Here is a 22,169-nt window from a genome sequence, read left to right as displayed (position 1 = left end):
GGTCTTGGAAATTGTGAATGCACTGGCTGTCATTTCATAGAATTTTGTAGATTCTGGTATCGTCCTGGATGATTGGAGCATGGCAAATGTAACTTCACTTATCAAAAACAAGTGAAGGAGTAAACCATGAATTACAGATCGGCTAATCTAATAGCAAAAACAGAGAAACTGCTGGGGTATATAATAAAGGATGGAATAACTGGACACTTGGAAAATATCAACAGAATTTGACAAAGTCAACATGGCTATGTGAAAGGAAAACGATGTTTGGCAAACAACAGGAGTTTTTGAGAATGTAACCAGCAGAACATGTTAGGGTCAACCAGAAAACGTGGTGTTTGTGGATCTTCAGATAGTTTTTAGAATGTTCCACATAAAATATTCGTTCACAATTAAAGTACATGGATTGGAGTTGATGTTTTGGCATGGATTAAGAATTCATTTTCCGATAGGAAACAGAGAGTAAGAATAAATGGATTTTTTTCAAAGTGCTCGGCAGTGAGCAGTGGGGTCCCACAGGTACCCGTCCATGGACACCAGCTATTCATATTACACATGTATGATTGTAATGAGGTGCCAAAAGTTATAAATTTGCAGATGAGACAAAATTTGGTGCAGAAGTGTGTGTTAATGAGGATTCTAAGGGGCCTCACGGTAATTTGTACAAGTTGAATGAGTGGGAAAGTAATTGGCAGCTGCTGTTTAACGCGGATTAATATGAAATTGTCCACTTTGGACAGAGAAACAGTATTATTCAAAAGATGGAAAATGCTAACGCACAAAGGAACAGGGGTGCTCTTGAGCGCCAATCAATGAAACTAAGCATGTTCCAACAGTAAGGAACAGGACGGCCAAATGCTATTGGTATATTAGCCTTCACTGCAAAGTGAAGGAGCAGCACTCAATTAATGAAGCTTTCTAGGGCCTTTCGTAGATCATATCAGAAACGGTGTTCTTTTTGTCTAAGAAAATACACACATGGCCATAAAGGGCGTGTAATGAGTGATACCCAGGCTGGAAGGATGAAGATATCAGTATAACAGTACGAGGAGACATTAGGTAAACAGTCCTGTTTACGCTGGAATTTTGAAGAAGTGGAGGGGACCTAAGTTAAACATATACATTTCTGACAGAGCCAGACAGCCTCGATGCAGTGACTCTGTTTCCTCTAACGGGTGTATCGATAACAAGGGGTCACAGTCTCAGGTTATGGATTCGGTGATTTAGGACTGAAAAGATGAGAAATGTTTTCACTGAAAAGACAATGGACGTTGGAATTATCTACCATAGAGGGATGTTGAGGACAAATCACAGAATATATTTGAGAATAAGAGATTTCTGGACTACAAAGGTGACAAGTGGTATATTGAGAGCGTCTCAGAATTACGTTGAAACAGTGAATTAGGCATGAGCATGTTGAATAGCGATTACGCTCGAAGAGCCGAATGACCCACTCCTGCTCCGATTTTCTATATTTTTATGATGTGTCTTCTTGTTGGAAAATCCAAAACTAGATATCAGTGTATTACAATAAGGGGTCGCACATTTACGATAAAGAGCAAGGCATATTTCTTGTACGTCAGAGCGTCAGGAATTTGGGGCACTGTTCCTCAAAAGGGCGTGGAAGCAGAATATTTGGTTTAGCGATAGAGCAAGTGGATCCACATTTATCGGGGCGATGGGGGGAATGTGAGGGTGGGGTTACAGTAACAGTAGCCATAATCTCACTGAATGATGGAGCAAGTTCTAGGGACTGAGTAATCTACTCATGCTCCGAATTCGTATGTTGTTATTTGGTTTATGAGCTCCCAACTAAGCTGAGACATTAAAACTTACCTGAAACTGGAGCTGAACCTGAGGTTCCAGCTGCCAAATCTGCTTTCAATTTTGCGATCTCTAGAATTAAAACAAAATTTAACATCGTACTCTAAATTATATTTCAACACTTATGCCATGTTCAACACATGCAGTCTCATTTGCTCTTGTGCAAAACCTCATGATTCCTTAATTTTTCATTGCATCGCAAGTTTCTAAATTGGTAACCATACTGAACCGATCAAAAAATGAGCAAACAATTGTGATTTGATTTTATTCGCTATCTGCTCGCCAACAGCTGTGTTTCGGGTAGAAAAATTACAACATGTTTTAGGATTTATTTGTTAATAGACTAATTGTAACTTAATTTAACAGCTCATGAATAATCTTTGAAATACAAACCGTCTACCCAACGTTGTTGGAATCTAATGTAATGTGGCAATTGAACGCCAAAGAGCACTTATCGGTCAGCGAGTTTGCAAAGTTACATGTGCTGAAGCACGATAAGTAGAACGCAAAAATGGTAGAAGATATTTATGATCACGGTTTATTTAAACACAATTCCAATACTCCTCCACGCTCATAAGGTATCCTTTCCCGACCTGCACCCACGCGGGGATGTCTATATAGCTGGGGCTCTCTGAGTGGAGAGGGAGCCCTTCTACTTAAAGGGGAAGTTCTGCCCCCGTTAAAGCGGGAATTCAAATTCTGGGATATGATTGGAAATCGTAATGTTCTGATCCAGGGACTAGGATTACTACACTCCTACATTACTACACCCCAAGTCCGGAGCAATATCTGCACCTGGGCAGAACTAGAACCAATGTCCGAAGGGGGTTGTTTGCTCGCGCTATTAGAGAGGTTTTAAACTAATGTGGCAAGGGGATGGGAACCAATGCAGACTGTCGTAGGATAATAAAGAGAAGATACATACAAATGTCAGTAAGGAGAAAAGTGGAAGGCAGAGAAACAGATTAACTGCATTTCATTCAATGCGAGGCCTAACAGACAAGGCAGATGAACTCAGTGCATGGATAGGTATATGGGACTGGGATATTGAGGAGCAAATATGTAAAGAGATTACAGATAGTTGCCGGAAAAACAGGGTTGATATAGTTGGACATTAACTTCCCCAACATTAACTGGGACAGTCATTGAACTAGGGGTTTGGATGGAGTGAAATTTGTGGAGTGTATTCAGGAAGAATTCCTCATTCAATATATCCGACCAGAGAGGTGGCAAAACTTGGGGAATGAGGAAGGGCAGGTCACGGAAATGTTAGTGAGGTATCGCTTTGGAGCCAGTGACCATGATTCCATTAGTTTTCGATAGTTAGGGAGAATTATAGTTCTGGCCCAAAAGTTAAAATTTTAAATTGGGCCAAAGCCAATTTCGAGGGTATTAGGCGGCAACATTCAAAAGCACGCAAGGGGACAACGGGTAAGTGGGAATCTTTCAAAAAGGTGTTAACTACGGTTCAAGGTGAGCACATTCCTCTGAGAGTGAAGGGTAAGGCTCTTAGAAGGAGGGACCCTTGCATGACTCGGGATATTGAGGCCACGGTCAAAAGGAAAAAGGAGGCATATGACATGCATCGGCAGCTGGAATCAAATGGATCACTTGAAGAGTAAAGGGCTTGTCGGAGTAGAGGTAAGAGAGAAATGAGGAGGACAAAAAGGGGACATGAGTTTGACTTGGCAGGTGAGGAAAAAGAAAATCCAACGAGCTTTTACAGACACGTAAAATGTAAAAGAGTGATTCGCGAGAGGATATGGCCTCTTAAGGATAAACAAGGTTCTCTATGTGCGGATCTACAAGGGATGGGAGTGGTCCTAACTGAATATTTCTCGGCAGTATTTACTGTTGAGAAAGGCACGAATGTTAGTGAAATTGAAGAAACAAAAAGTGACATCTTCAGGATTGTCTTACAGAGAAGGAGGATCTGGAGGTATTAAAGCGCATCAAGATAGATAAATCCCGGGGCATCTCGGTGGCGCAGTGAGTAGCACTACTGCCTCACGGCGCCGCGGTCCCCGGTTCAATCCCGGCGCTGGTCACTTTCCGTGTGGAATTTGCACATTCTCCCGTGTTTGCGTCGGTCTCGCCCTCACAACCCAAAGATGTGCAGGTTAGATGGGTTGACCACGCTAATTTGCCCCCTAATTGGAAAAAGTTAATATGGTACACTAAATGTATTTTTAAGAAGATAGATAAATCCCCGGGACCTTACGAAATGTAACCCAGGACGTTGTGGGAGTCTAGGAAAGAAATTGCCGGCCCCCGTGCTGAGATATTTGAATCACAGACAGCCACAGGAGAGGTGCCTGAATATTGGAGGGTAGCAAATGTGCTCCTGTTTAAGAAGGTGTGTAAGGATCAGCTTGGGAACTACAGGCCTTTCTTCTGCAGCGGGTAAATTGTCGGAATGTATTCTGAGGGACACAATCGACAGGCAAGAGCTACTTAGAGAAAGTCAGCATGGCTTTGTCAGGGGAAAATAACCAATTTCATTGAGTTTTGAAGAGGTAACCAAGAAGGTAGATGAGGGCAGTGCAGTCGACATTGTCTACATGGACTTTAGCAAGATGTTTGACAAGGTACCGCATGGTCGGTTGTTGAAAATGGTTAAATCTCACAGGATCCATGGTGAAGTAGCAATTTAGATGCAAAATTGGTTTGACAAACTGAGCCAAAGGGTGTTAGTGAAGGGTGTTTTTTCAAACTGGAGGCTTGTGAACAGCAGTGTGCCCCAGTGATCGGTGCTGGATCCATTGTTATTTGTTATACATATTACTGATTTGGAGGAGAATATAGGAGACATGGGTAGTAAGTTTGCAGATGATAGCAAGATTGGTGGTATAGTGGATAGTGAATAATGTTATATAATATTTCAACAGGATCTTGGCTAAGTGGGCCAGTGGGCCGATGAATGGCAGATGGAGTTCACTTTGGATGGATCTGGGATGATGCATTTAGGAATATCAAATCAAGGCAGGACCTACTCAGTTAATGGTATGGAGTTCGGACGAGTTACAGCAAAAATAGATCTAGGGTTACAGGTCCATAGTTCCTTGAAGGTGGAGTTACAGGTGGACAGAGTGGGGAAGAATGGAATTCAGCATGATATGCTTTATCGGTCAGAATATTGAAGACAGGAGTTGGGGCGCCTTGTTGAAGTTGTACAGACATTTGTCAGGCCACACATAGAATATTGTGTTCAGTTCTGGTCACCCTAATATAGTCCGGATATTGTTAAATTAGAAAGAGTGCAGAGGAGATTTACGAGGATGCAACCACGACTTGATGGTCTGAGCTAAAAGGAGAGACAGGATAGGCTGGGACTTTTTTTCTTTGGAGCGTAGGAGGCTTAGGGGTGATATTATAGAGGTGTATCAAGTAATGAGGGGCATAGATAAGGTAGATAGTCAACATCGTTTCCCAACGGTCGAGGTGTCTTGAAGTAGAAAGCATAGGTTTAAGGTAAGAGTGGAGAGTTACAAAATACACTCGAGGGGAAATTTCTTCACACAGACTGCGGTAAGCATCGGTAACGAGCTGCAGTGGCAGTGGCAGAGGCGGGTACTTTTGTTCCCTTTCTTAAACAGTTACATGGGCAGGGTGGGTACAGAGGGAAATGGACCAAATACGGGCGTGGGACTAGCTTAGTGATAGGAACTGGCCGGAATGGACACGCTGGGCCAAAGGGCCTGTTTTTATGCTGTACTAATTGATGACTCTATAAGAACAAAAATAAAGAAAAGTACAGCACAGGAACTGGCCCTTCGGCCCTCCATGACTGTGCCCATCATGATGCCCTACTTTTTAAAAAAAACGTCTGCCTGTGATAACCTGCCTGAATCCGATTGGCTGGGGACAATTAGTTATCCCATGATTATTGGGGTGCATGCTCCCCCACTGAGGGGACGGGACAATCATTAGTAGTTGCAGCTGGCCAGTGTGGTACCGGTTCGATAACAATGCAATGGCGAACTACTGCTGCTGTGTATATGCTATATTTAAAGTTACTTTCTGATTGACTCCATACAGTCATGCTGGATTCTTCTTGGTCCACAAACTGCCCTTACTCGCTCAGTATCTCTCTATTTCCTCCCTAATGCTGAACCCGTTAAGATGCCTCTTAAATTTTGCTGATGTGTCTGCTCCCACCACATCTCCTGGAAGCACGTTCCAGGTACGCACCACTTTCTACGTGAAAAAAATACCAGGTGCATCTCCCTTAACGTCACCCCTCGCACCTTGAACCTGTGCCCCCTTATAATTAACACCTACATCCTACGAAAACGCATCTAACTACCCACGCTGTCTATGTCACATTTTTAGACCTCTATCAGTATTCCCCTCAGTCACGACTTTTAAGTGAAAACAATCCTAGTTTATTCAACCCCTCCTCACAGCCAACAACCTCGAGACAAGGCAACGTCCTGTTGAACCTTCTTTGTAGTATCTCCAAAGCTTCCATGTCTTTCTGATAATGTTTGGGCCAGAACTGCACGGAATCCTCTAAATGTGCCTAACTAGTTCTTTATATCACGGAACATGATTTTGAACTCCTAAACTCAATGCCCCGGAATATTAAGGCAACTTTGCGACATGCCTTCTTAATCATCTTGGCCATTTGTGTTTCCACTTTAAGGGTACGTAAACCATTACGTGTGTATCAGCACGCTCTGATCCCTCTGTGAATTTATGTATTAATGATCCGAAGGGTTCTGCAATTCAGAGTATAATTCATATCTAGATGTGATCCTCCAAAATGCATCACCTCACATTTATACGGGTTAAACTCCATCTGCCATTTTTGTGCCCAAGACCAGTCTATCTTTATCCTGTGTTATCATCTGACAATCATCGACACTATCGACGACTCCATCAATCGTCGTATCTTCCCAAAACTTTCCAAACATACCACCCATATTTTCCTCCAAATCACGTGTGTATAGTATAAACAACACAGGTCCAAGCACTGGTAGTGGCGGAAAGCAACTAGCTACAGGTCTCTATTCTCAATATCACCCTTAGACCGTTACTCTCTGTCTTCAAATTACCAACCCAATTCTGTATCCATATACACATACCATCCCGATTCCCATGTGGTTTTAGTTTATGCACCAATTTGCCATGTGGGGTGTTGTCCAACGCATTACCGAAATCCATATAAGTTACATCAACGGCCCTTCCCTCATAAATGCTCTTGTTGAGCAGTGCTGTGGCACAGTGGTTAGCATTGCTGCTGACAGCGCTGAGGACACGTGTTCGAATCCCGGCACTACGTCACTGTACGTGAGGAGTTTGCACGTTCTTTCCCGTGTCTGCGTGGGTTTGAGTCTCACATCCCAAAGATGTGCAGGATAAGTGGTTTGCGCTAAATTGCGCCTCAATTGGAAAAAGTAATTGGGTACTCTAAATTTCTGAAAATAATAAAAACGAAATAAATGTTCTTGTTCACCTCTTCAAAAAACTCAGTCAAGGTGGCGAGACATGGTATTTACCGTACAAAGCCATGGTGCCAGTCACTAGCTAGTGCATTTTCCTCCAAATGTGCACAACATCCTTCCCTCACGATCGTTTCCAAAAACCTCCCCGTACTGATGCCATACTGGAAAGAGAAAATGCTGGAAAATCTCATCAGGTCTGGTAGCATCTGAAGGGAGAGAATAGAGCTAACGTTTCTAGTCCAAAGACTCTTTGTCAAAGCTAACAGACAGAGAAAGTGAGAAAAATGTATTCGTGGAGTGAGAATGAAAGATGAGGCACAACCACAGAAACCCAGGCAAAAGGGTCGTAGTAGCCACAGGAACCCAGGGAAAAGAGTGCTAATGGCTGACCCCAGTTAAAATAGCAAACAACGGGAAGGCCAGGGTCCTGAATGCGCGCAAACCGAAGGTGCTCAACAAAGCTATCACACAGTCTGCGTTTGGTCTCTTTTATATAGAGGAGACAACATTGGGAGCAGCGAATGCAACAGACCAGATTGAAAGACGTTCAAATAAAACGCTGCTTCACCTGGAATGAGTTTTTTGGGCCCGGGATGTTAAGCATGGAAGAGGTAACGGGGCAGGTGTTACACATTCTGCGATTGCATGGGAAGGTGCCATGGGTGATGCGAGAGGTACTGGGTATGGTGTAGCAGTGGTGTAGATTATCTCGGAGGGAATGGTGTCTGCGGAATGCTGACAGTAGGAGTGAAGAGAAGATGTGTTTGCTGGTGGCATTACGCTGGATTTGGCGAAAATGGCGGAGAATTATGCTTTGCAGACGGAGGCTGGTGGAATGAAATGTGAGAACGAGGGGGACTCTATCCTATTTCTGTAAAGGAGGGCAGGGGGCGACGGTTGAGGAAGAAGGAACACATTTTCGAAGCACCATTTTGGAAAGTGGCATCATCGGAACAAATGCGACGGAGGCAAATAAATTGAGAGAAAGTGATGGAGTGCTGTGGGGTGTAGGCTGCGGAACGCTGCAGCCCAGATAACTGTGGGAATCAGTGGGATTGTAGTGGATATTAGTAGATAGTTTATTGTCGTAAATGCAGACAGAAAGATCAAGGAAAGGAAGGGAAGTCTCTGAGATGGACGTGGTGAAAGTGATGAAGGGGTGGAAACTGAAAGTGCGTGATGAATTTTTCCAGGTCCGGACGAGATCATGAAGCGGCACTAAAATAGCAATCAAAGTAAAGGAGTTGTGGGAGGGTACCCGGGTAGGCCAACAACAAGGAATGTTCCACATACTGCAAAAAAATGGAAGCGTAGCTAGGACCCATGTAGGTACCCAGGCACACCGGCCTATCATTTACTGGATCCCTGCTTCCTTTCTGATACACAGGAACAACATCGGCTGTTCTCCAGTACTCTAGAACGTCTCTTGTGGCGATATCTGTTAACGCCCCAGATATTTTTCCGCTTGTCTCCAGCAGTAACCTGGAAAAGATCTCAGCTTGCCCCGGGGACTTCTCTATATTAATGCAATGTAGGAGACTCAACAATTCCACCTTTTGTGTATTGATATTCTCAGGACAATTTCCACACTAATCCCTGACCTCAACATCCGCCGTCCCTTTCCCCCTGGTGAATACAGATACAAAGAACTCATTAAGGATTTCACCCATTTCCTGTTGTTCCACGCATAACATCCCTCCATTGTCCTTGAGTGGGCATACACTTTCTCTTGCTATGCTCTTGCTCTTAATATATTCATGTAACGCCTTGGGATTCTCCTTGACCATAGTTGCTAAAAGCATTTCACTGCCATGTTTTGCCGTCCTAATTCCACGTTAAGGTAATTCTACTTCCACTGTACCACTCACGGGCTTTGTCAGTTTTAGATGTATCGAGCTATGGTATGCATCCTTTTGATTTTGACTAACCTTTGACTTTCCCTTGCCATCCATACTTCCCGCAGTCTTCCATTTCCATTCTTCATTTTTGCGGAGATATGCCTGTCCAGCACTTCAAGCAACTGACCTTTGAAATCCTTCCACATGTCAGACGTGGATTTACCCATAAGTAGACTCTCCCAATCCATACTCCCAAGCTCCTGTCCAATTTAGATGCAATTAGCAACCGGGCACCAGGGAACGCCATTTATGGCCAGAGAAGCGGTTGTCTGTGCCCCTGACTATCGAGACCCATACTACGAACACTCGATTGGACTTAGCCCGTTCCACCTCTCCAGCAGAATCAGCTGTGATGCCACAGGCTTCGCTGCTGCAGGTATCTTTCCGTCAGAGGCTATGCTCCACCCCCCCCCCCCCCCGCAACAGTATCTAAAGAAATATCCCAGTTTGAGAGGAAAAAAGCCACCGGAGGTTGCTGTCTTACCTGCCTGCCGCTCCTGGTGGTCACCCATTTAGCTGTATGAACCTGTGGTTTGACAACCTCCCTGAAGCTAGTATCTATCATGCTCTCTGACCCCTATACACTCCACAATGTGTCCAGATGATGCTCCAAGCGAACAATGCCGTCTGGGTCGAGTTACAGCTGATCTCACTTCTTGCAGACATTGTCTTAAGGAATGTTAGAGAGCTCGCGGATCTTCCACATCAGACAGGAGGAGTGTATCTCTGCCCTTACTGTCATCTGTGCCTCTGTACTTTTCAAAATATATAACAACAGTAATCTTACCCTGCCTGTCCTCCTTACAATGACTGTTTTTTGGTTAGAGGAGGGGGGAGGGAGGAAACCACTGTCTGCTTTGGGTTCAACCGGTCCTTGACACCAGTTATTCGGCTACACACAGTATAGTCGAGTTGGCTGAGTTGACAGTCGTGGGTATGTACACTGGGCTTCTTGACCATTTTGAATGTGGAAGGCTTTCAGGCACGGGCCTGGAGGCGACAGGAGGCGCATATCTGATATGGGAGTGCAAGACGTTTATATGCAGTTAACTGAAGAGCGTCTGGGCGGTCGCTGAATTGCTGGTATGTTCACAAGAAATAGTACAACGCCTCGGGCAGCAGTAGAATGTCCATCGCCGTTTTCTACTCGGAGCTAGGCAGTTACTTCTCCGACATTTCCGTGTACACAACCATGACCTCTGTGATCCTTCACAACCTGTGGATCAGGTGGCGGCGACATTAAATGGATCGGCCAGGGCAGCAGCGAAGGCGGCGGAGCCAGAAAGTCGAAATCATGGCCAGCATGGCTGGAGTATCTGGCACTCAGTTTTGGAGAAGGGCCATATGGCGATTAGACCCACGGCTCTGTGTCCATGTTTGGTCTGACGCCAGATCAATTTTCCTCACCATAGCACGTGCGATCCAAGCAGTCCCAATGTTTAAGTTCCTTAAGACAATAATACTATAAGACATAGGTGCAGCAGTGGGCCACTCGACCCATCGAGCCTCCTCCGCCATCCATACCCATTCTCCTGCCTTTTACCCATAACTCTTGATCTCCTCATTCATCGAGAACCTATCTATCTCACTATTAAAGGCAATCAGTGATTTGGCCTCAACATAATTTTGCGGCAGAGTTCCACAGATTCATCACCCTCTGGCTGAAGAAATTCCTCCTCGTCTCTGTTTGAAAGGATCGTCCCTTCAGTCTGAGATTGTGTGCTCTGCTAGTTTTTCCGACAAGTGAAAACCTCCTCCCTGCGTCCACGCTTTACAGGCCTCGCAATATCCTGTAATGTTTGGTTGTTTAAGTTCAGAACTATTGCTTTTTTGTCGATTTTGCACTCAGCAATTTGAGTAAAAACTGTTAATCGAGTAGCACGGTGGCACAGTGGTTAGCATTACTGCTTATGGCGCTGAGGACCAGGGTTCGAAACTCGATCCTGGGTCACTCTCCATGTGGAGTTTGCACATTGTCCCCGTGTCTCCGTAGGTTTCGCCCCCACAACCCAAAGATATGCAGGCCACGCTAAATTGACCCTTAATTGGATAACATACTTTGGTACTTCAAATTAAAAAATAGCATTGTTAATAAATTTACCATGCACCAGCTGGTAGTTTATAATTGATTGCATCGGTGTGGCCGTCCATTTCACAATTCTAAGCTCATTCTATGACCTCATTTGACGTTTCGTGTAGGATATATTTTTTTGTGCTCTAATTGCTTCTTTGATCATTAATACTGCACCCATATACGTTTTGATATGTCCCTTTATCTTGCCAAAATATTTCTATCCAGCGAGTCTGCGTTGCCATTTCCGTCTCCTTAAACCATATCACCGCAGGAGTTACCTTGGTATCATTCTGTCATGAGTTTATCTGTACCTTTAGCTCATGCACTGTATTTGCTATACTATGTCTTTACACATACCCCGTTTAACAACGCCAAATATATGTGCTGGATATTTGTTTTTTACATTTTCTTCTGTCTCTCAGTTATTCACTAATGTTCCATCTGTTTCTTGCTCTGAATTGTCTCACTGTTTTCCAACCACATCAAAGCATCTCGCTCTCACTTGCTAACAAAAGCACTGGAAGCACTGGGGCCTCGCGGTAGCATGGTGGTTAGCATCAATGCTTCACAGCTCCAGGGTCCCAGGTTCAATTCCCGGCTGGGTCACTGCACGTCCTCCCCGTGTGTGCGTGGGTTTCCGGTTTGCTCCGGTGCTCCGGTTTCCTCCCACAGTCCAAAGATGTGCGGGTTAGGTGGATTGGCCATGCTAAATTGCACGTAGTGTAAGGTTAATGGGGGGATTGTTGGGTTACGGGTGTACGGGTTATGTGGGTTTAAGTAGGGTGATCATTGCTCGGCACAACATCATGTTCTAAGACCTGAAAGCTCTGTTCAGCTATAGATCCTTCGGTTTTCACAGGACCCAGCTTCCCTGAGATGGTTCCAGTGGTTCAGCGAATCGAAACTCTGCATCCTACCCCAGCTTTGAAGCCAGATCATCAGACCCTCAATCGTCCTACATTTATACTAATAGATAGGCAACAGGAGTAGTTCTGTGAGAATTATATAAGATTCTCTGTTTTCAAGATCCACCTGAAGTCTACATTTGGTATCCATCTCGTCGACTATCTGTGGCCACTTTGTACTAATGTGGGCCTCGAAATCTGGCTTATCACTCTCCCTCAGAAGAATATCCTGGAATGCTGCCTGACATGATTTTCCCTGGCACCAGGGAGGCAATGCATTATCCTACAATCGCGTCAACAGCCAAATACATCTATGTGCCTTCTGAACTGTAGATGTTCCGATTAACATCACTTTTTCTTTCTCATTCCTCCACTCGTGTAAAAAAGCGTTTTTATTCATTACAAATTACGAGAAAGGTCATGTGTCCATCCTTCTCCCTCTGGTGGAATTAAATCAGTTATATATATCCTACCATCTTTCGATCCCTCTAATTTAATTTCCGTAAGGTAGTGAGAAAATTATCTTTAAAATAATTAAATTCAGTCATTCCCTGAAGCAACCAGTTTCGAACTATTCCAATTTACTATGTGAAATGTTCTTCATCATCGCGCCCTCACACCTTATAACCAAATAGGGGAAATTGTGAAATATAGTCTTTGCAGTCAGCAAATTGCAACACTGATATCTGTATTTACTTTATTTTAAACATGTCTAATCTTACGTACAAGTGTATAATATTTCCTCATTTTCCTCTGCCTCAGATATCTATCCGATCTTAATCGTTTTCATGCACTTCCTTTCACCTCAATGTATTTTGATCGTCCTTCCAACGTCTATTCAGCAGATCACGACGCGTGTACCAAACGAGTGTTTCATTAGTTTGTATACAGCAATTGCTTACACAGTATTTACGTATATGAGTCAATATCTCACATATGTTCTTTTCATCCATCCATCCATCCATCCGGCGTTTGTCCTCCATCCGTCTGTATTACACACAATTCTGCAGTATCTCTCAATTTTGGCAATATTCTGGTGTTATATTTCAGATAGATTGTGAACAATTTTACATTCTCCCAGGTGATATTTCAACAGCAGGTTGCTTTCAACAAGCTTAACCTATGAATCGCTGTTGAATGTATGTTTTTCATACATTTCAAAACTTGATATCCTAACTATATTTGAAATATCAACACGCTTGGCGACTGAAAATTTGGTTCCATCACCCAAGTCATTTGTATTGTACCGAACTAGTTGTGCGTCGAACACAATTCGAGTTGGCACTCTACTAATTATGGATAACCAACCTGAAAATGAATAATTTATCCTTACTTTCTCTTTTCTGTTTGTTAGCTAATATAGTTGATATGCCAACTAGAGTCTATGTTCTACTGAAAATTTGACGTGACACCCCCATCAAAAGCTTTTTACAAATGCAACAGAAGTTCAACTCCTGGTTCGACATCATCGCTCCTACTCGTTTTATTGCCAAAAAACTCTCATGATATTTAAAACTCAATTTTCCTTTAACAAACCCAAGTTGACTCTGCTTGATTTTACAACTGTATAAACGCCCTGTCGTGAACTCCGTGATAATGCATATCAGAGCCTCACTATCAAAGATATTCGACAAATCGGCACATAGTTTGTGGATTTCCGCATTTCACAATTCCTGAAAAGTGTTGTTACTTAACTGGTCCTCGTATGCTATTGGGACTTTCGCACAGCCTGAGGCATTTTCCGAGTAATATATCCAGCACGTTTCGTCAAGAAAAGAGATAGCCTAAATTATTTAATAATTTACTTTTTATGGATATGATAAATGGATTATATAATTATCATGATTATAAGCTTGATTTTGCTTCTGTAAATGAAAGTGTTAATAATTTCAAATTAATTCAGATGTCTACATGCTAATGAGTGTTTATGACTTTAGTGCAAGTCCAAGGGTTATACAAACTAGGGTTCGTAGCTCCTATATTCGGAAATATATACGAAGGTGAAGTTATTTCAGGCTGCAGCCAATAGAAGACCGACAAAAGACATGAACTAGAAATGGGAGGGGCGTACGGTGGTGTAGTGGGTTAGTCCTGCAGCCTCACAGCACCGAAGTCCCAGGTTCGATCCCAGCTCTGAGTCACATTCTCCCCGTTGTGTGCTGTTGGTGATCTTGTCCTAATGCGGGGATGTTTGGAACTTCAATGTACGTTAGCCAAAAAAATATCGAATTGATAATTTGAAATCCAGGAGGTGGATCTTGGTGAAGCCATCGGAGGGAAATCCTTACTATGTTTGCCGGCAGTCCTGTGACTCTGGCATCGACTTACATAAACCAAAACATTTCTAACAATCCAGATTCCACCCTGAGATCTGGCGTATTCACTGTTCACTGCGGTAGTAAATATCCATTACTCCCTGCAGCCACCTCCTCGAAGATCCGTGAGGAGACCAACTGTCCAGGGACTTAGTCGCTATTCATTGAATTCGTTTGTCAAATACTTTTTAAATTAATGGGTTTGGGCAATATTACGAAATGAAAAGGAATTAGATGCCCACTTTATATGAAAACTGATAAATCTATCGGAAAGGGCGTCTCGGCAAAATGGATCGCTCTGAAAACGAACTGACACTGATGCAACTCACTGAATATATAAATCTACATGGTGTTGTTCAATTATATTGCGAACGGGGTGAAAACTGTTGCGTCAACGTTCATAGATGAAAATTCGCAGGCTGCTGAACATGAAGCAAAATTCCTGTAGCCTCCACTTAATTGCCTATACATATGTTCCCGTACCAGCCTCCCCGAACAGACGCCGGAATGTGACGACTAGGGGATTTTCACAGTAACTTCATTTGAAGCACACTTGTGACAATAAGGGAATTTCATTTCATTTCATTTCAATGTAGCGGACAATGAAAATATAACCCCCGCACGTATTTAAAAAAAGTGAATACACAATTTTATGATTTCACGCTGAATCACCTATTTTCTGCAGTACAGTACTCCAACGATATAGTCTATCCGGAAATTCAAAAAATAACATGGCACATGAACTTCAAAGAAAAAACATATACTCGTAACTTGCCATGACGAAGAAGTCAAAGACATTCCAAACATAAATCTTCCCATCATTGAAAACTAACTTGCAATTTAATCATGTTATCCAATGAACTCATTTTTAGAACTATTCTATGAACTAACTCGATACACAATTTTACCATGAGTGTTGGGGCCAAAATATACAAAGTACAATTTTTAGAATTTGTTCAAAATGGATTGTATAATCAACTTAATTTTACAAACAAATAAACATCACTGCAGTTTGTAAAACACAGTGGTATTTAACATATTCCTCTATTTTCAAGATTAGTTCTCCCGAAGGATAATACAATAATCTATTTGCTTCGTCATGTTCTCGTGCTTTATTTTTGCCTTCATCGTGCTTTGTTGCAAGAAATATACGATAGTGCTAAAGAGGATTTGGTATTTGATTGTGTATCAATTGATATTTTACACCCATTTCAGAAATCCTTAAACTGACAGCTAACATCAAGACGTTGGTATGAAATTCGAAGATAATTAATTCTTGATAAACAGTAAGGCATCGTTGAGCAAAATGTCTTTGCATACAGCTCACAATCTAGTTTGAAATTCGGCTCTACTTCTGCAGATATAATGGTATTATTTTTGGGAAGAAACCTTTCATGCATTGTTGCTTGCAAAAGAATTAGCATCTCCAAATCAAATAACAGGAATCAAAGTACAAACAGTAATCACATCCGTTCATTTTGAGGTAGATACATTTTTACCTTCAGCACTGGAAATTCTGTGATTCTGTACATTCAAAACAAGTTTTCCCATCGCTCGGAATTGTTAACTGCTGTAGCCCGAATGAAGCAATATTGGCTTTAAAGTGATACAAAAATTGCCCTTTCATCTGAAATAAATTACTCCGAAAATGTGACCCAAGCTTCAATTTTCATGTGTCTTCATTTGAATGGCAGACCTTGATGATACATATCTGCAGCATGTAGGATGGTGAAATAATTATATTTGTGTTTTTCCCGAATGAGAAGCAGACATTAACAACAAAGATAAAGGTAACAATTGCGTTTTAAAATTATCAATGCCATTGCCGTTCCAGAAACGTCCATAATACGTCGAGTTTTGAAATGAAACAATTGCAAAATTACAAAATATTGTTTTTGTATTGTAACGCACGTTTAATTTGATGCACGTAAAGGGTGAGTTACATTGTGATACTGAAAACGATACAAATACACTTTAGGCTGCAAAACTATACAGCTGGTCGGAAATTAGTTTGGTTCGGGTCAAAGTGAAGCAAGTGAATAACCAATGATGTAAACATAGATCTTATCTGCTCTGCTGTGCAGAAATGCGTAGTATTCTAGCATCATTTATGAATACGTTTACCAGTCAATTCATAAATACTAAAGAAGACAAATGTACACAGTGTAAAACACATTCGCATTTCGGAGATATTGATATTTATAATCTTCACAAATTCCTTCGATGTAAAGTTAACTTCTTCAAAAAAGCTCACTCTTGTGTCTCAGTCTATTTTCCTTTACGTACCGAACAACACATTTCTAGAAAGTTAATATTATGCATTTCGCTCAACTTTCACAAAGTTAATTTAGTGAAATTGCATTGTTACAGACGATTTCAAATCTACACGTGCAGTAATGGGGATTGGTCAATATGTGCTTCACATTTATAAGACCATAAGACATAGGAGCAGAATTAGGCCACTCAGCCCATCCGGTCTGCTCCGCCAATCAATCATGGCTGATATTTTTCTCATTCCCATTCTCCTCCCTTCTCCCTATAATCCCTGATCACCTTCTTAATCAAGAATCTATCTGTCCCTGTCTGAAAGGCACTCAGTGATTTGACCTCCACCGCCAAATAGTTCTACAGATTCACCACCGTCTGGCTGAAAAAATTGTCTTCATCTCTGTTTTAAAGCATCGTCCCTTGACTCTGAGATTGTGTCCTCTGCTTCTAGCTTTTCCGACAAGTGAAAACATCCTCTCCACGTCTACTCTATCCTGGCATCGCAGTATCCTGTCAGTTTCAATAATCTAAATGGATAACCAGAGACTCAGAAGTTCATCCCCGGTCTTGTATTCTAGCCCTCTCGACATGAATGCCAACATTACATGTGAATTTGTAACTGCGGACAGAACTTGCACGTTAACCTTAAGGGAATCGCGAACAAGGACTCCCAAGTCCCTTTGTGCTTCTGATTTGTTTAGCATCTCCCCCTTTAGAAAATAGATTATGCCTCCATTTCGCCTTCCAAACTGCATAACCTCACACTTTCCCACAGTATATTCTATCTGCCAGCCGTTTTCCCACTCTCCTAGCCTGCCTAAGTTCTACCGCAGCCTGTCTGCTTCCTGAATATTACCTGTCCCCTCCACAGATCTTCGTATCAGCTGCAAACGTAGCAACAGTGCCTTCAGTTCTGTCTTCCAGATCATTAATGTATATTGTGAAAGGTTGTGGTCCCAACAACAACACCTGAGGCACACTACTAGTCCCCTGCTGCCTTCCTGAAAAATGCCCCTTCATCCGCACTATCCTCCTTCTGTCAGTCATGCAGTCCTGTATCCATGCCAAGTATCTTACCCTTAACACCATGGACTCTTAACCTATTTAACAGTCTCTGATGCGGCACCTTGTCAATCGCCTTCTCGAACTCGAACTAAATCACGTCGACTGGTTCTCCTTTGTGTAATTTCATTGTTACTTCCTGAAATAATTCGAACAGATATGTCAGACATGACCTCCCCTTACGGAAGCCCTGCTGACTCAGTCCTATCTGATCATGCACTTCCAAGTACACCGCAATTAATTTTGAATGATGGACTCTAAAATCTTAGCAATGTCTGTAGTCAGGCTAATCGACTTATAATTTCCCCTCTTCTGCTTCTCTCCTTTCTGAAACAGACGTGTTATTTTAGCCACGTTACAGTCCTTTGGGACCCTTCCTACACCCAATGATTGCTGAAAGATCACCACCAATGCCTCCACAATCTAACCAACTATCTATTTTAGAACACTGGTGTGGAGTCAATCCTGTCCAGGTGATATAATCACCTTCAGGCCTTTCAGCTTCCCCAGAACCTTCTCCTTAGTGATGGCCACTGCACTCACTTCTGCCCCCTGATTATCTTGGAGCTCTGGCATCCCACTGGTCTCTTGCACCGTGAAGACTGTTGTAAAGTAACTTTTCAGTTTCCCTGCCATTTCTTTATTTCATATTATTACTTCTGCAGTCACATTTGCCAGTGGTCCAATTACTTTTTAGCCTCTCTCTTAACTTTTATATTCATAAACCTCTTCTTATCGTCCTTCAAATTACTAGCTAGCATATTTCATCTCCCCCCCCCCGCCTTATTGCTCTTTTAGCTGTCCTGTGTTCATTTTTAAAGGTTTCACAATCATCTGGATTCACACTAATCCTCGCCACATTTAATGCTTTTTCTTTTGCTTTTATGTTGTCCTTGTCAGCCATGGATGCCCTGTCCTTTCCTCAGCCTGGTTCCTCCTCGGGATCAATATCTGTTTTGCCTGCGGAATAGCCCAAAAAAACTCCTGCTATTGCTGTTCCTCTGTCTTCCCTTCTAGGCTCCTTTTCCAATCAACTCTGGCAAGCTCCCCCTCATGTCTTTGAAGGTACACTTATTTAATTGTAATACCATTACATCTGATTGCAGCTTCTCCCTCTCAAACTGCAGGGTAAATTTTATCATATTGTGGTCACTGCTCCCTGAGTGTTCCATCACCATAAGTTTCCTAATCAAGTCTGATTAATTGCACATCACCAAATCCAGAATTGCCTGTTCCTTCGTAGGTCCTGTCACAAGCTTTTCCCAAAATAAAACATCTTAGACATTCCACAAATTACTTTTATTAAGATGCACGACACACCTGATGTTCTCAATTTACCTGCATATTGAAGTCCCCCATGATTATTCGAATATTGCCTTTGTTACTTGCCTTTTATATCTCCTGATTTATTTTCTGCCCCAAATGCTGATTACTGCAAGGGAGCCTGTACATGTCTCACATCAGTGTTTTTTAACCTTTGTAAAAACTCTACCTGTAGAACTGCTATGCCTTCTAGTCGTATATCGCTCTTTGCTATCGATTTAACTTAATTCCTTATTCACAATGCAATCTCGCCCCCTTTGCCCTTCTGCCTGCCCTTTCGATCGGACACCTGTCCTTGAATATTTAGATGTCAGCCCTGATCACCTTGCCGCCACGTCTCTGTGATGCCCACAACATTATACCGGCCAATTTCAATGTTCGTAACAAGCTCATTTACCCTGTTCCATATACTGCGTGCATTTAGGTACAACACACTCAATCCTGCATTGATCACCTCCCTTCTCACACTTGTCATCGTTTTTGCTCTTCCGGAGGACGATTTTCTTCTTTTGTTTTTGTTCTCTATTTCTCCTTCAGTTATTACACCTTCTACGTTCACTTTCTGGTTCCCACCCCGCTGCCATGCTAGTTTAAATCCACCAGAGTGACTCTAGCAAACCTCCCTGCCAGGGTATCAGTACATGTACCGCGACTTCTGGGCAAATCCAGGCAGTGGCCTGCAACGATATATGTCCCCCTGGGTTCTGTGAGCACAGCAGAGTTTCCTAACGATATCCAGAGACGCAAGACGTCAATGAGTAGCTGTAATCTAACGAAAACTTTGCAGACGTGATCCTTATTGTGGCATCAGGGATTGCCTGGTAGAAGAAAAGGAACATTTCCAAACGGGTCACCCAGTATCCAGACGTTTGCTATTTCATTCTGATCTAAACTGTTTGCACCACCCTCTCCGCCAACCCATTTAAAGCTGAAAGATATGGAACAGTCATCATGTGCCGTGCCCATTGGTGCGCACGTATGGCACAGATTCCGCAGTGGTGAACAACGGGGTGCTATTGTCTGATACCAGCACCTCGTGTACACCATGCATGCTGAAAATGTGTTGTAGTGTCTCTCGGGTGATCCCGGCCGTCGTCGCCTTTATATTGAGGCCCTCCTTCCACTTGGAGTGAGAAACGAAGAGGACGAGGAACATTGCTGCTTGAAAGAAGCGCGCAAGTCTATATCGAGGCGAGATCAGAGATGACCTGCCCATTCCCACGGGTGATCGGGCTGCAGGAGGGAACTTCTGGTGTGCCTGACACTGTACGCAATGTTGAACGATCTGCTCGATATTTGCATCAATGCTGGGTCCCCAACGTAGCTTTTAAGTAACATTTTCATCTTGGACACACTTGGGTATCCATTGAGGAGGTCCATCAGAAGCAAGCTGCGACCACGTTCAGTTATCTCCATAAAGTTCCTCCAAAGGATCACGCCATCCTTTGTGCTATGCTCCTGCATGTTTGTGGTGTAAACCTTCAGTCCTGCGGTAAAGCCTTGTGCCTAGCATCGTACTGCACATGCTGGTCGTCAGTCTGGGTCCACCCACGGATGTGGAACTCTATGATCGGTAACGAACCATAACATGGGGGGTGGCAATGACCCCTTCGGACGCCGCTGGTGTAAGTGACCGGTTGGGCAGGGCTCGACCGCTTAACACATCGGCATGCGGAAACTGGGCCCGCGGGCCATGATCAAAAATATATTCATAGGATGCGAGCAACAATATACAGCATTCGATGTGATCGGAAGAAATGGGGGAATCGTGCAATCTTCCTTCAAGTTTCAGTATGGGCGTGTGGTCGTTGAGAATGGTGAAGCAAAGCCCGTAGACATATTGAAGAAATGTTTGGACCCCAAACGACTGTCAATTCCTCCTTCTCTATATGTGTACATCACATCTCTGTGTCAGACGACGTTCATGAGGCAAAGGCAATGCCACCTTCAAGTCAGCACGGCCCCAAATCCAAATGGAGAGGCATCACAGATCAAGACCTGTGGTCGGGCTAGGACGAAGTGGGTTAGCAGTCTTGATGAGGAGATTTGTTGTTTCACCTTCACGAATACCCCTGATCTCGGGGTCCTCTCCGTGTGTTGCCCCCTTTTTAACAGACGGTGGATGGGGGCTAAAGTCGCGGCTAGGTTTGGACGGAACTTGCCAATGTAATTTACCTGGATAAGGATTTATCAGTTCGGACTCCCTGGTATGGAAGCCTACAGTATTTCATATCCCTTTCCTTTCACCGGGGGGCAAGCCGTTGTCATCTATGCGGTAGCCGAGGTACTTTAATTCGGCAGCTTGGAAGACACAGTTCTGTCATCCGAATCGGATGCTAGCTTCTGCAGAATGCCTGAGCACCTGGGCCATCGGTGCTCCTTGTCGGACAAGGAATTGATCAGCGGCCATCGAGATAGACTGCCACTCACAATTCGCATTACAAGATATTCTGCATTACGCGTGTTGGAACCTCAAAAGGGAAGGCTGGTGTATTCAGAGACGAAGTTAGACAATGGTAAACCAGTGAACGTGATTTTTTAGACTTCCGTAATTCCTTTGACAAGGTGCCGCGTAGGAGACTGTTAAATAAGGTAAGAGCCCATGGTGTTTAGGTTAAGATCCTGGCGTGGACGGAGGCTTGGCAGGCCGGCAGAAGGCAGATAGTGAGGATAAAGGAGCTTTCTAGGATGGCAGCCGGTGACTGGTGCTGGGGCCACAACTTTTCACAATATGCATTAATGATCTGGAGGAAGGAATTGAAGGCATGGTTGCTAAGTTTCCAGATGATACAATGATCTGTTGAGGGGCAGGAAGTGTTGAGGAGGAAAGTGGGCTTCAGAAGGGCTGGGACGGGGGGGGGGGGGGGGAAAGTGGGCAAAGAAATGGAAGATGGAATACAATGTGGATAAGTGTGAGTTTATGCAGTTTGGAAGGAGAAATGGAGGCATAGACTATTTTCTAAATGGGAAGGTGCTGAGGAAATCAGAAGCACAAAGGGAATTGGGAGTCCTTGTTCGCGATTCTCTTCAGGTTAACGTGCAGGTTCAGTCGG

The 22,169-nt window shown here is 43.2% G+C and overlaps 1 protein-coding gene across 1 annotated transcript in view; it reads right to left on the bottom strand.

The window, feature by feature from the left end:
* Positions 1-22,169, bottom strand: part of LOC119976524 (golgin subfamily A member 4-like) — a 1,176,663-nt gene that overhangs the window by 838,843 nt on the left and 315,651 nt on the right. The window contains exon 56 of the mRNA XM_038817077.1: positions 1,837-1,896. Within this exon, the coding sequence (XP_038673005.1) occupies positions 1,837-1,896 (60 nt within the window). The remainder of the gene's footprint in view (positions 1-1,836; positions 1,897-22,169) is intronic.

This window comes from Scyliorhinus canicula, chromosome 13 (assembly GCF_902713615.1).
Source record: "Scyliorhinus canicula chromosome 13, sScyCan1.1, whole genome shotgun sequence".
NCBI classification, from domain to species: domain Eukaryota; kingdom Metazoa; phylum Chordata; class Chondrichthyes; order Carcharhiniformes; family Scyliorhinidae; genus Scyliorhinus; species Scyliorhinus canicula.
Note: the sequence above shows the minus strand (reverse complement) of the source record. Positions and strands in the feature narration are given on the sequence as shown.